General features: G+C 44.2%; 2 protein-coding genes across 2 annotated transcripts; both read right to left on the bottom strand.

The window, feature by feature from the left end:
* Positions 1 to 6704: 6704 nt before the first annotated feature.
* On the bottom strand, positions 6705 to 7712 carry LOC135607353 (triphosphate tunnel metalloenzyme 3-like). The gene has a single exon (XM_065099115.1). It carries the CDS (start codon positions 7457 to 7459, stop codon positions 6839 to 6841), a length of 621 nt encoding a protein of 206 aa, XP_064955187.1. The 5' UTR covers positions 7460 to 7712; the 3' UTR covers positions 6705 to 6838.
* Positions 7713 to 8715: 1003 nt separating this feature from the next.
* Positions 8716 to 13384, bottom strand: LOC135607351 (pyrophosphate-energized vacuolar membrane proton pump-like). Its single transcript, XM_065099114.1, has 8 exons — positions 13002 to 13384; positions 11223 to 11797; positions 10606 to 10985; positions 10425 to 10511; positions 10006 to 10336; positions 9347 to 9757; positions 9206 to 9265; positions 8716 to 9107 (listed from the first exon to the last, which is right to left on the bottom strand). The coding sequence occupies exons 1-8, from the start codon at positions 13249 to 13251 to the stop codon at positions 8901 to 8903; spliced, it is 2301 nt and encodes a 766-aa protein (XP_064955186.1). The 5' UTR covers positions 13252 to 13384; the 3' UTR covers positions 8716 to 8900.
* Between the last annotated feature and the right edge of the window lie 1802 nt (positions 13385 to 15186).

Here is a 15186-nt window from a genome sequence, read left to right as displayed (position 1 = left end):
TTGCCTAAGTCGTGCGGCACCCTTGCGTGTCCGTCCGCAAAGGTCAGCCTCCCCGAAGCTTCCCATTGTCCCTTAGGACCACCAAAAGAGAGAACGGGTTAGAGAGAACGCCTCAATCGGGATCCACAAGCAAACATGTCCGAAAAACACTTCATAGACAATGCAAATTACAAACAGACTTTACAAGCTCTGAACAGTGGCACAACAAAGGGTAAAATGGTCCATTATAGACCGAAAAGCTCTCGCACGTGTCCATATGACACAACCTTTATTTACAAGCCTAAAGAGGCCACCAACCCAACTAAAATGGGACTATTATGCCTTCGGCCACCCCTCTACATGTTGTACAAGGGATGAACATGCCAAAAGACACGGACATACATAAGCATTACATCAAACACCCTGTTTCGAAGTTTGTCCGTGACATTCTCCCCCACTTATCCCTTCGACGTCCTCGTCGAAGCCTTTGTGAACACTGCAACTCTTCGCCTTTGCTGAGTCTTCAATCTTCTGCTCCAGCTGCAATGCGCCTCCTGGCTCCCAGCTGCTCTCCGCTGCTGTTTTTGAGTAGTCGAACATTTGATCCGCCATGCTGCTTCAACTCGCCAATGACTCTGACTCTGGTGTGGGGTTGGCTGAGTTGTGTTGATCCTCATTGATTCCTGCGGATCCACCAAATGAAGGAAAAGACCATTCTTACTACGCTAGTTTCTCAAAATTTCCACATGCTGCTTGAACTGGGTGGATGCTTGTTGGAGCTTTAACGAGCATCGCCTTGCAAACTTCTGAAGTTTAGGTTCTTCCTCAACAAAATCTGCTCATTGACTCTTCTTTCAGTTAGTTGTCACATCCAAGTAGGTTCGCATCACTTCCGCTTTTGATTGGCATTTCGTTGGGAAATGAAGCGGACAATCTACTCTCAGTAGCACTGATCACCGTTGGTGAGGATTTGACAATTATTGTCTTCCATTATCCTCGAAGGGTCTTTGAACTTGTGCAGAGCTCCTCTGCTGGATAAATAAGAGAACTGGGGTACTCGGTTTCGCCCATTCTCTTAAGAGTTGAGAAGGCAAAGGTTACTTGACTTCGCCCGCCTCCTCGAGGTTGTACTTCATGCATCGAGCTGGTTACTGGCCTTCGCCTGCTCTTTGCTCACACTTCTGAAGTACTTGAAGTGTTTGCACTCCTTGCGTTGAGTTAGCTACTGTGATTCACCTTCTCAATGCCATTGAACTTCTGGAATGCAGGAAGTTTTCACCCCAACTTGGAGTAATTCTCTGATAGATGAGGTCGCCTCTGGGATTGTACCGTCTTCTCCATCAACCCTGCCGCCTACTCCACTGAGTAGCAAAGGTACAGCACCGCGTACTGCTTGCTTCGTTCCTTGGTCGTGCACTCTTGCATGACCCGAAGTCCTTCACTTACGGCTATCTTGATGAGAAACTTGTTGACACCGGTCTTACGAAGTTCTTCGACCTCTGCCCTTCAGCCTTGTCTCGGTACTTGGAGATTGCCTCTGCATGCTCCACCTCCTCGGCCCCTTTCACGACCAAGCGCTCTCCCTCCATGAGAGCAAGGGATCAATGACTTTCACTGAAGTCCCGCCTCTGTGGTACCATGGCGCTGCCATGCCCATGGCCCTACTATCCGTTGCCTCGCATCTGCATCCCTTTTCTTCACGATCAGTAGATATGTCTCCGTGGCACTCCTCTGAGTCCACCTCCATTCTAACTAATCCTTGATTTTGGGTAGCTAAGTCCCTCTGGACTCGTCGTCGCTTCCTCGCCCCTTTCGACCCCCTGCTTCAACACCTCTGTGTTCTCCAAGCAGTCTGTTTGGTCGATGGAAAGACAGATTGCAACTCCCATGCATGGCCTCTGCCATCACGTTGTAGGGTTTGTACCGATTCTGTTCTCCTTAGCTTCCTTGGTAGCAACGTTCGCTTACTCGGCCTTGTCCTCTGACTTGCCGGGCTCCCTTAAGCGAATATTAGCTCTGGAGCAGTCCAACTCTCCAGCTGCTTCGATCATACCTCTGCATGATCAAGTCCCTCCCATGGAACTCACTGGTGCTTGCATTCGAACTTTTCCCTTAATGGAACACAGCCCCCATATGCTGATGACCAAGGTTTTCATCCGATGCAAAATTCGATGCACGCCCGGAAGACCCGCCTTTGCGGTACCATGGCCTTCACTCCTTGAATCCATAGCCCTTCTTGCCATCGTGTTGTTCACCGAAGTTCAAGTGGAGCTTCCAGTAGCTCCCGATCATACCTCCATATGATCCAATCCCTCCCGGGACTATGTCGTGTGTGTCGCATTGCCACGAACTGTTCCACCACGATCCGCTGCACCATGTCGCCTCCTGGTGACATCTCCATTGCATTCTGATCCTTGTGGAATAAACTCGAATTGTGAACCCTCCATGTGTGGCCTCTGCCAATACATCGCAGGGTCTCTTCCACCTTCGATTTTGTTCGCTCCTTTGGCAATCGACCTTCATCCACCCACTCTTGGGTCACACCTAGATGAAGCACCGCTCTAGGACAGTCCGTCGCCTAGTAGCTCCCGAAGTCCACCGACTTCGCTGTAATTTGTGCACCATTGCCTAGATCCTGGGCCTCTGCCCCTACCAGCACAATCTCCGCTGCGCACTGCTTCCTTCATGGCAACTTGAATGGCAACACTGTGGCATATTCTTCAAGAGTACCCGCCTCTGCGTTCTCTTGCCCCGTGCTAAGGCCTTCTGAACCCAACTTCGCCTCCGCAAATTGAGTCGCCTTAGTTCCTCCATCAAATGCTCCTCTGAGATAAGGTGCATGTGCCCAGAAGCTCCCTTCGTCTTTGGCACCATGCAAGATGAGTCCACTCCGTCAGAATGAAGGACCCATGGAACAACATGATCCTGCTCTTGCCTCTACAAGAGTTCATGTCCTTGACCTCTGTCTAAGGAAAGCACTGTGCCTCTGCTCCATGTTCCAACTTCTCTGCTGGCTCCCTTCATGCGGCTTGGGTACTTCGCCAAGTTACACCCAAGTTGCTCCGCTCCTCGTTTTTGCATTGAGTCGATGGTGGCCCTCGCGCCCACCATTCCACGGGTCAGCCCTCCCTTGAGTCCGATCTCCATATCAACTCTAAGTGTGCCTTCATTTAAGTTGCTTCAGGTCGCTCCCCCACTTGATCTCGCAATGCATCCACCAATGCATTCTCTCGAGCGAGATCATGCGACAACTCCTCGCTACTTGCTCGGTCCATTGAGCTTCGTGGAGTTGTTGTTTGTGAGGTACTCCTCCTCAACATGTGAAGTCTGTCTCACATGATTCTCCCTCTGGAGAGCCGAGACTTATCCCTCTTGGATAACTGTCCCGTTGGAGCAACATCTCTCTTCGTTTCGGAGATCACCATCCCCTTGGACTACTCCGATCTGCTGAACAAACTGTGCATTGTTCTGCCTCTTGCGAACGCACTTGCTAGATTGCGCCTCCACGTCAATACAGCCACTGCTGCACCCCTCAAGGCCTAGCAACATGCTGAACTCGTTGCACACTTCAGCCTCCTCCGGACGTATCCTTCGCATGTCGAAGAGAAAGTTTCAATGCTCCATGGCGCCAAGTCTCAACCGCCTTGGGATGGCCACGAACATTCCCTCGTCCGCATACAAGCCCATGCATGAGTACCGAATTCTTCGAGTCAGCAATTCCCCTCACCTCTGTGAGCTTTGCACAACTCTTTCGATCGCTGAGCAACTCATTCCACTTTGCATGGTCTCGTCCTTTGCCAAGCGCCTCGCTTGCCTTGAGCACCATCAAGTATAGTTGTCAACGTTGAGCCGTAGCTCAAACTCAGCCATCCCAACCTTTGTGCGCTCCAAATTCTTCCAAGCTTGCCTGTTCTCGTGGTGCCTCTTGCGCGAAGGGTTGGCCATTCCTCTGAATGTCAATCTCAGATACCCGCTCCTCTGAGCGACTCTTTTCCCTACATCTCCATGCCCGTTTCCCCTCAAACGGTCGCGCGTGTGCTGACTACCCTCAACGCAGCCCCGCTAGGTCCCCCACGTTTGCATGTCAAGTGTTTCTATAAGTGCTTGTCCCGCTCTGATACCATATGACACGGAGTTAGCTGGTTTTGCCTAAGTCGTGCGGCACCCTTGCGTGTCCGTCCGCAAAGGTCAGCCTCCCCGAAGCCTCCCATTGTCCCTTAGAACCACCAAAAGAGAGAACGGGTTAGAGAGAACGCCTCAATCGGGATCCACAAGCAAACATGTCCGAAAAACACTTCATAGACAATGCAAATTACAAACAGACTTTACAAGCTCTGAACAGTGGCACAACAAAGGGTAAAATGGTCCATTACAGACCGAAAAGCTCTCGCACGTGTCCACATGACACAACCTTTATTTACAAGCCTAAAGAGGCCACCAACCCAACTAAAATGGGACTATTATGCCTTCGGCCGCTCCTCTACATGTTGTACAAGGCATGAACATGCCAAAAGACACGGACATACATAAGCATTACATCAAACACCCTGTTTCGAAGTTTGTCCGTGACAGGGTGGCACAGGATTGGATGGGGCTTCGGTATAGTGTCGGACGTTGAACAATCTTTCGCAAGTTCACACATTACCTTGACGGGAACTTGTTGTCGCGCCCAGCACCCGGTGAACAACTGTTTGTGGACTTACAGCTGTTCGTTCAACCTTCTAAAGTTCTTGTTTTTCTCCTCTCCCTCTTTTCTCTTGTGCATGCAAGGTGTTCGTTGAATTGCTTGTAAAGCTTCTCCTTTTCGCGAGACGTCAGGACTTGTCCGTCGCTCGTTCTTCGAACTAATCAATTTTCTCTTTTTACAGGTCCTTCGGGACCTACGAGAGGTTGCAAGTGGGTTGATCTTTACGGACGTAAATCGGAAGGACGAAGCGCAACTTAGGCAACGCAAGCTAAGTTCGCATCTTTACCACAATGGTGCCTCACGCCTTAGGTAATTCCAGCTAAGGTCGTGATATTGTAACACTGAGCTTCATCTGGAGTTCTTCTTCCCAGTGGCTCAAAAATATGATTTTTTTGTTTTCTCCAATATGCGAAGTTCTCCGGTGGAGTTTTATAGATCGCCAGGATTTCAGCTTTTCTTTTGATGTTTAATACTATAGATTCGATGTGAGGGGATCAAGGAATGTTGGGATGGTTTCACGTCGTGTCATATCTTTTGCCTGTTTTCGTGTTGCGTTATCCTCCGCTTTTGACTGTTCTGTTGTTCACTGTGCTCATTTCTCTATTTTCTTTTTTTGGATATCAGGCTTTTGACATTGAATGACAGTGTTATTTGGATCTCATTTGGTGGTATGGATATGTTCTTTTAACATCAGACTAATTGTATATCTGTACATCTCTAAAATCTATGCTCTTCCTATGTCAACATGTCGACAATAATTTGTTGAGCCTAGCTAGGTTTATTTGAAAGTGCACTTTCTATGTTGCTTTTATTATTGATAAATACAGTTTTATTCTGGTAATCTTCCTAAGGCTGTGATGGGTAGTAAGTACATCATCCCACTGGCTTATCTTACAAGTTAGAAGTGGACAAAGACTTGAGCTGATCTAGAATTGGACAAGATCTAAGGGTCTAAAAGTGTAAACTATTGCTAACTTGGGATTAGATTTAAGCATCATGGATGGCTGTAAGATTCAAGCTTAACGAAATTGTCTCATCAGTTGGGATCATGAAACTTTGTACATTGTATTCTTTTTTCTGTAAATAGTCTTAGCTTTCATGGATTAGTTGTGACACTACTACTAAGATCAGGAATGATGATCTTGTTATTCAATGTAGAGTAATCATGTTATTGAATGTAGAGTTTTGGGGTCCCAAATCAAGGCCTTGTAATCTGATCCCGAGGTTTAAACCAGTGAAAGATCTAATTGGTTGATGCGGGGTTTAGTCCAAGTGTTTATACAATTGAGGAACATTTGCTTTCTACCATGATGAGTAAATAAAGTGGGTGGTTTCACTCTTTTTTGTGACATATAAATTGAAGGTTTCTTTACTTGATTTTTTTAGTCCATTTATGTGGCCATGTTTTTTACTCTTTTCATTAATCATACGTATTTCTTTTTCTTTAGTGTGATTTAAATAGTTGATCATATTATGTACTTAAGTACTTTTCTTTCTCTTTTTCAGCATCAACTCAAAGAGTTTATTTATGCATGGTGTTCTTTCACTTACTGAACTAGAATTACTTGCGAGGATATCGGGGACATAAATCTTGTTAAGTTTAGATCAAAGCCTAGTAATTTGATTCGTAGTTTTTTTTTTATTTAATCTATGTGTTGTGTTTTTGTCATGGAGTTTAAATTTCTTATTAAATAAGCTTCTTCTAATTTTAGAAAAAGAAATGCTTGATATGTGAAGGAGGAGGCGAAGAGGAGGAGGATGAGGTTGAGGAAGAAGAAGAAATGAGCCCTTGCTTTGGTTCTTGGCTAGGATTGTTTAGGCATAGTGTTGTGTAGATTTGGTTTGTGGTTAGGCTGATTGGAAAGAGAAATGACTTATCTACAAACGAACCTAATTTATGGGTGCAATTCAAGATGTAATCCGTAGATTGGATGACTCATCAAATCTATCAAACAAATGTATCACATCAATTCAAGATGTAATCTACACAAGTAAATGTCAAACATTAGAAAACAAGTTTGTTTATCGACAGATCATATGAGATCAAGACGAAAACAGAGCACAATCATATTCATATATAATTGTTTGATTGAATTCAACAGAACAAACAATCTAACTCAGTTTTATGGAGTTGATAGATCCAAATACTTGAAAGAAGAAAGAAGAACTCACTCACGGCAGAAGCTTTCCTGCACGGAAAACTGCGAACTTGGATGCCTCCGAGTACGAGTAGGGTATTCCATTCTCCTTCAGGAACCGCTCCAGCAACTCCTTGGCTCTCTCCGGGTCGGTCGTTTCGCATTCCAGCTCGAAACTAGTTCCGAAATCGTATTGTGTCTCATCGAGCTCGAGCGTCAATCCCTCGTTCCACCCATAGACTGCCCTAACGTTCCGGAAGCCACCCAAGCACACGAAAGATGCGACCTTTCCGTCCAACCCGAACTCCTCGAGCACCCTTTTCATGATCCGAGAGGACCCGGCCGCGTCGGCTATCCGCCACGGCTCGGCGGCGCAGGCACGGCCGAGGGACGGGTCGATGTCCTCCTCGTCCTCCTCGACGCGGCTGACGCCGCCGACCAGGCGGGCCTTGGCCTTGAGGGAGACGACGCAGCGGGCGTCGGCGTCGTAGAAGCGGATGCGGAAGACGGCGAAGCGGGAGGAGAGCTCCCCGGCGGCGCCGTCGAAGAAGAGGTTCTCCTGGAGGTGGGTGCGGAGGTGGTGGGGGGCGAGGGCGTCCGAGAGGCGACGGTGGGCGGCGGCGTCGGGGAGACGGAGCTTCACCTCGATCTCCATCGGCCTAGGGCTGGTTGAGGCCGATGCGCTCGGCTTTAGCTGCGGGGTCGAGAGGGGAGGGGACGAGGTACTTGAGGAGGGGGTTAGGGTTAGGGTTAGGGTTAGGGTGGGGATTGGAGGAGCGTCGGCGAAGCGCTTCTTCGAGTTCTTCTTTGTCCTCCGCTTTCACTTCGACTCTGCTGGACTTCCTCCTCAGCATCCTCCCTTTCCGGTCTCTTCAGTTTTTAGGGTTGGATGCGAACCACTGCCCCCATCATAAACGTCATACTCTCGCGTTCAATTTCTATTTTGATCTTTTTCAAAACATGAAAACAAAAATGTAAAAATGGTTTCCTGGAAATCATTTTTACATTTGGTTTCACTTTAATTTATGTTTTTCAAAACATAAATTAAGAACAAGGTTATAAAAATCGTATTGTTTACACATTTTGAGTTTTTATTTTTTGAAAATAGAGAAAAGCACATTACAAGAAGTGGTTTGAATTCGAGGAATTGCTTACCCACAGAAACACCATAGATAGATAATAATTCAAATGTAATTTGTATGAATACAGATCTACATTTCTGTTGCGCAGTTGATGTGTTTGGAAATATATTTATATTTTTAATGTATTTTAAGAAAGAATTCTAGTGAATGTATAGTTGTAAAACACTTTAGTGAATGTATATTGATTGATACAGTGTTGCTTGGTATATAATTATATTTCAAAAATTCATCGAATATTATGTGATAAATTTATCTATTTAATATTTATTTAAAAGTAAATAAATAAATACTTATTTATTTAAATAAATAAATTAATTAAAATGTATATAATTTTACAAAAAATTGTATGATCAAATATATAATAAATAAAAATATAATCTTTAATAATAAATAAATATAATTGCAGGGAGAAAAAAAAAAGAGGAAATGAGGATTAAGATTTTCCTTATATAATAATAACACAGTGACATAAGATATTTTAAAATAATAAACAAATTCATTAACATAAATATTGAAATGTTAATGTCATCCTAAAATAACATTTAAGCATTTACAACATCTAAACTAAATACGATTTGAAAAAAAAAATTAAACATCAAAGTGTGCATTAAATTCTTAATACATATTTCAAACACACCTTCAACAACCATGGAACCACAGCAGATTGCAGTTTGTTGCATTCTGACAACATTATCAACCCCAGACGTTCATCAGAATCAGCCACGTTTCTTTAAGATCCAACAACAGTGAGAAGTTATTGCAATTAATATAGCCAAGGGAAAATTTGATTGTTTTGTTCCAATAGGTAATGAGTTTTCAACGTAACAGCTACATTTAGAACTGGAAATGAAGTATAACATGGAATGGGATGAAGAAGACAACAAAAACGACCTGAATGAAGAAGAGAATAGTTTCTAGTGAAAGTAGACGGCTCGCATTTTGCTTATTTGCATTCTAAAGGTACTTGAAGAGGAGGCCTCCATGAGTGGCGAAGAATGGAGCAAACACAAGCGATTCGACGGCCATGAGCTTGATGAGGATGTTGAGAGACGGTCCGGATGTGTCCTTGAGTGGGTCACCGATGGTGTCACCAATCACGGCGGCCTTGTGGGGATCTGATCCCTTTGGACCGAGGGACCTGGCATGCTCTGAAGCTCCAGCCTGATCAAGAAGACAGTAGCTTTAGATTGCAGAGCTTAAAGCTTGAACTATTCTCAACCAATTCCCCAAGTTAAGGAACACATACGAAGACATTTTACCTCAATATATTTCTTGGCGTTGTCCCATGCACCGCCGGTATTTGATGCGGAGATGGCGATCTGTCCACCATATACTATGAATTCAGATTCATGCAACAGATGAAGCTAGATGATAATAATACGAGAGATCTCTCTACTAACCTGGACTCCAGAAACAAGAGAGCCTGCAAGGACTCCTGAGAGAGTTTCAACGCCAAAAAGTGTGCCGACAATGAGCGGAGTAAGCATGACCAAAGCACCAGGAGGAATCATCTCCCTGATGGAGGCATCAGTTGAGATCTTGACACAGTTTGCATAGTCTGGTTTAGCACTTCCCTCCATGAGGCCAGGGATGCTGTTGAACTGCCTACGGACTTCTTCAACCATCTTAAGGGCTGCACTACCAACGCTCTTCATTGTCATGGCTGAGAACCAGTAGGGAAGCATAGCACCAACGAGGAGCCCAATGAAAACTTTGGGTGTGAGGACATCCACAGTCGAAATTGCAGATCGACTCACAAAGGCACCAAAAAGTGCAAGGGACACCAAGGCAGCTGAACCGATAGCGAAACCCTGAAAGATAGAAGCATGTGAATCAAGTGAACTAGAAATACAATAGGGTAGAAGGCAGGAAAACTGGAAGCAAAGGTTATTGCTATGGATGATGGGGGACATAGAGACTACATTATTTGAGTACTCAAGCAGGCAATCAACAAGATCAAATCAAGAATGAAAGAAACATTGAAAATTCCAGTCAACCATGCAGAAGAATGATAGAAACATGGAGGAAGAGAACGAATAAGCACCAATAAGTTGTTTACCTTCCCGATTGCAGCAGTGGTGTTGCCTGCAGCATCCAAAGCGTCGGTCCTCTCACGAATTCTATGGCTCATCCCAGCCATCTCTGCAATACCTCCAGCATTGTCACTGATAGGCCCATATGCATCGATTGCAAGTCCAGTAGCAATGGTGCTCAACATTCCAAGAGCAGCAACTGCGATACCATACATTGCAGCAAAACTAAAACTAACAAAGATGCTGACAGCAATAGCAAAGATGGGAATGATGACGGATTTGTATCCCAAAGCAAGCCCGAAGATAACATTGGTAGCAGCTCCAGTTCTACATGAATCAGCAACATCTTGCACAGGGCTGAAAAACAAAGAAGATTAAAGGAAATAGGTTAACAAATGAAGAAGAAATTATCTGGGAACAGACTGTGATGAAGATCATGTAATACCTGTACGCATTGCTTGTGTAGTACTCCGTGACAAACCCTATCACCAGACCAGCCCACAAACCAATTGCGACACAGAAGAATAGCTCCCTAGAATTCCAGCTCAGAGAAATAAGATACACCTAATATTCATGTAACTTTAAAAAAAAAAAAAAAAAGAAGTCTCAAATGGAATGTAGCTTACCAGTTCTTCACAGTCTTCTGGACACCAAAATTAAAGATGGTAAAGCTGGATGGGAGCGCTATCCAACTGACAATTGCAACTCCCACAGTCATCAGAACAGTGGAGATTATAAGCTGATTCTTTAAAGCAGGTTCAATCTCCTTCACAGCTTTTATCTCGAAGAAGTCAGTGGCAAAAAGAGTAGTAAACAGACAAACAATAATACCCATGGAACTAATCAGCAGGGGATAGAACATTGCAGTCAATTCATGGTTAATTCCAAAGGAAGATATTGAAGCAACAACAAGGGCTGCACAGGAAGACTCAGCATATGAGCCAAAGAGATCAGATCCCATTCCAGCAATATCCCCAACATTATCACCAACATTGTCAGCAATAACCTGTAAATAAGAAGTAGGAACATTTTTACTAGGATATATAGCAATTGGTAACAGTTGTAATGTCTTTAACAAGGAGCACCAGACTTGGTACTAGCATGGATGCATTAAAGGAATAACATGATTGAACTACAAGACATTCTGACTTCTCCAAGAAGCACGATATCAGTATGATAAAATAAGATGCTGTTAAAACTAAGAAAACAACATTAATTAAAGAATTTTAGGTCAGATTCTTACAGCTGGATTCCTAGGGTCATCCTCAGGAATGTTCCTCTCAACCTTTCCAACAAGATCAGCCCCAACATCTGCAGCTTTGGTGTAGATGCCACCACCAACCCTCCCAAAGAGAGCCATGGAAGACCCACCAAGGCCATAACCGGTAATAGACTCAAAAAGACCTTCCCAGTCATCGCCATAATACAACTTGAATAAGTTTATTGAAATGTAAAGCACCAGAAGCCCATTAGCAGCAAGCAAAAAGCCCATCACTGCACCCGACCGGAATGCAGTGATGAAAGCCTTTCCAACACCCTTTCTTGCCTCCAGAGTTGTCCTTGCATTCGCATATGTTGCAATCTTCATACCAAGAAAACCAGAAACCACAGAGGTGAAAGCACCGAGCAAGAAAGACAAAGTGCTAAAAATGGCATTGGCAAGGACTGGCTTGCAAATTTTGTCCTTGCTGTAAGTGCAGGGTTGGCTCTTTGTGCTGAAGCCCTCAACGGAGCCAAGGAAGAGGAAGATCAGGATTGCAAAAACAGCCATGAAGACTCCAACATATTGATATTCCGTGACAAGGAAAGAAGTAGCTCCTGTTCAAAAAATGAATAGAAACCACATGTTAGATAATTTTCTCTTAACTTTAGTAAACCATCCTGGTTGACAATGAGACAAGGAAACATTTTCCAAGCTAAAGATACGTTTTGGATCTATGCTAAAAGAATGTTATTTGATTTAGACAGTTTTGTAGCATTACAGATTGTAGTCTTGTAATTGCCAATTTAGCACAGAAGTAAACAGAACGAATGCCATGTCATAAGTAGACTACTACTCATATCAAGACATGCAAATGTACACGGGAAACATAACAGTGGATCTGGCACATCAGTTCTGGTCAGATTGTAAGAGAGAAAATTTTACTATCCACTACAAAATCAGTTTAAGAAAAACAATTGAATTCCACCCTCTGTGGTTTTCAATGTCCAATTCAAGGGTAATGGAGTCAAACTTCTAATGCAGATCAATTTGGCTGGAAAGCGCCACACCACATCCAAGGTTAGGAATTTCATTTTATAGGAGTTTCTATGTTCATGATAGCGATTTTGCGACATATAACTTAACATTAATTTAAACAAGATCAATTGGTCAAGTTCTATTGTAGTAAGCATGACATGCAAGATTTAAGGTTACTAAAGAAACTACCTCCTTAATCACTTGTTCTAAACCAAGAACAGAACAAAAGGAAAAGACTAGTGGACCACATGTCGCGGACCATCATATATCAGACTTTTTAAAGAGTAACACAATTCCAAAAAAATCTAATCACACAATAATATCATCTAAAAATCCAATGGAACAACCAAAAATAGGGGGGGACAGAAATTTTGTGCATCCCAAGCAAATCAAAATTCAAATCCAGGAATTCCTTGGGCTTATCAGAACTCTACGAGCGAGCTCAGCCACCAAGATCCGAGAGGAATCATTGTAATAGTGACCCTAAACCACCACAAAGAAAACGACAAACTTAAATCTTGTTTATAGAATTTGCAGATCTACGACGGAGAATACTTCTGCACAATAAACTCCATTACAATCACGGCGAATTCAAACACTTGGAACTATATCTAGAAGAAAAAAACCAGATCCATTACAGGGCGAAGAAACAAGCACTGCGATCTAGTTACGGAGCTTCCTTCCGCAACACAATCAAAACAATCACGTCGAGCTCGAACACTAAGCCGGCGGATCTACGGAAAAAACAGAAGGACAAGGACGAGATCTAGTCGTAACGCTCACCTTCCGAAATGGCGCTCTGGATCTCAGCGCACTTGACGACCACGTTGTGATTGTTGAGCCCTTCCTCCTCCTCGATCAAGTAGTCGGAGTAACCGTTCTTGTTGTTTCCGGCCCCGGATGACTCCCGCTCGGGCGATAGCTTCACCTTCGAGACCAGGAGCCACTGCACCAGGGCGAACGCGATCCCAACGACGGCGGTCGCCGGGATCAGGATCTCGGTGAGAAGATCGGGGAGGATCGTCGCCCCCATTGCCGGATCTGATATAAGCCGGTCGTTGGCGGCACTCCACCGCCCAAGAATCACGGAACCGGAGGGATCGAACTCGAGCGATTCGAAGAGTTATAGAGCTCCCCCTGCTCGCGTGCAACTCCGACAGGGCCGGGGATGGGGGCGTCGTATATATACACGAGGCCGAGGAGAGAGAAGGGTTTGGCTATAGCCGGAATGGGGCAGCGAATCGGAGCACGTCAGCGTGGATGTTCTCGCGGAACAATTGACGCGAGGAATGACTCTTCCAACGTCGACGACCTGGCCCGCCCACCAACCAACCTTCCTTCTCATGCGATACAGAGCGGGCCCCACGGTGGGGTCCACTCAAGAAAAGAGAAAAATTGTTACGCTGACAAAATTGGGTAACTTTCGTGTTTATCTCGCGTTAATTAAATTTTAACACCGACAACCCTCGAAACCTTATAAATTGCACATGTCATGTTGATCAGCAATTAGCAGTCTCACAGTCTGCTTTCATTCCACGATTTCTAATCTTTGCAAGGGTGTATTTGCAAAACCTCCGTCATCAAGAACGCGAAACGCGAGGGATCGAAGGCGAGCGATCCGTTGATCTGCGGTTCCAAATCTAACATTAGCCGTCGCATTCAAAACGGACGGTGGAGAAGGCCTCACTTAGCTGCATCAAAACCTTACACCCAACCAACTAGCCAAATGTAGACGAGGTACGGATGAATCGGGGTGACGTGCGGCGGCTGCCTCTGTACGATCGCGTGCTCGCTCTTCGCGGGAAGGATAAATAGAATATCCGTCGAGAAGCAACAAAGATACCCGACCAAGTACGCCACCGATAGAGGATCGGGGCCCACGTAGACGGAAGCAACGGCGAGACGTGGGTGCCGTCGAGTCCGGGTGAGCGTAGTTCTGTCCCCTGTTTTTGGCAGGTCCCGCTCGACCACAGCTGGCGCCGTTGGAGAGTTCGGCATTCGCGCTGGAGGGATAAATAATTATTAGATTAATGCAAATAATTTTGGTGATTTTTCGTCAATTCAAAATGCAAACAATATTTAATGCTCAAATATAATATTTATAGTTTATCCGTCGAAAGCGTATCCGATCAAACGCATTTCTATGCTTTGAACGATGGTAATGTCAACATTGTGAACTCGTTCAAGGCGACCAAGTCATGCGTCACATGTGGTTCGATCAATATGACAACCTCAATTAAATTAAGTGATGTGATCTTTTGCTTGCGAGGTGGGAACACATTAGATTTGCATGATACAAAGATGACTATCTTAAGGCACTCTACTCTAATTGGTATTTTAATTAACCATGTGCCACATGTTCATCATTTGTTATGTGCTTCCTCCATTTGCATAGGGAGAAAGAGACGGGCATGACATGTGATGTGTACCGAATTGGTCTCCTTCTTTCTACTCATCTTTTTGATCAAGTCAATCTACCTTCCTCTTGTGAATTCAGAAACACGAAAAATAAATTTAATGTAATGGGAAATTTCATGCCTTGGATGTCATGCATGCATGCGTGAATCATTTGGAGGAAGCAACTCAAAAGGTAATGCGATGATGATAATGGAGGCGATATCTACCAACTTTCTTGTGGAGATGAAACCAATAATTAATGCGTTAAGTGTCTTTAAAGAGAAAACCTCTTTCCACTAATGTGATATTTGCATGGAAAGGACGAAACTATAAATATAAATAAAGAATTGAGTCTATCTCTTAAAGCATGTGATGATGCTTATAATTTGTATGCAAGCATGTTCGATTATACAATTGAACATATGTGAATGATTTTTATTTATTTTGGCTCATGTGAACTCATCATGTGAGATGACCCGAGAAAGTAGTGATAGAAAGAAGACACAAATAATTGTGTTGTGTATTGGTCTTTGTCTCCTCCTCTTCACCTTAGGGAAGTATGTGATATAAT

The sequence above is a fragment of the Musa acuminata genome, chromosome BXJ2-3 (genome assembly GCF_036884655.1).
Source record: "Musa acuminata AAA Group cultivar baxijiao chromosome BXJ2-3, Cavendish_Baxijiao_AAA, whole genome shotgun sequence".
NCBI classification, from domain to species: Eukaryota; Viridiplantae; Streptophyta; class Magnoliopsida; order Zingiberales; family Musaceae; genus Musa; species Musa acuminata.
Note: the sequence above shows the minus strand (reverse complement) of the source record. Positions and strands in the feature narration are given on the sequence as shown.

Excerpts from the sequence above, each read along its gene's own strand:
- LOC135607353 (XM_065099115.1), bottom strand. The coding sequence starts at position 7,459 with ATGGAGATCGAGGTGAAGCTCCGTCTCCCCGACGCCGCCGCCCACCGT.
- LOC135607351 (XM_065099114.1), bottom strand. The coding sequence starts at position 13,251 with ATGGGGGCGACGATCCTCCCCGATCTTCTCACCGAGATCCTGATCCCG. Across the intron at positions 9,758-10,005 it reads CCACTGCTGCAATCGGGAAG|GGTTTCGCTATCGGTTCAGC; the intron begins GTAAACAACTTA and ends TCTATCTTTCAG. Across the intron at positions 9,108-9,205 it reads ACGCCAAGAAATATATTGAG|GCTGGAGCTTCAGAGCATGC; the intron begins GTAAAATGTCTT and ends CTTCTTGATCAG.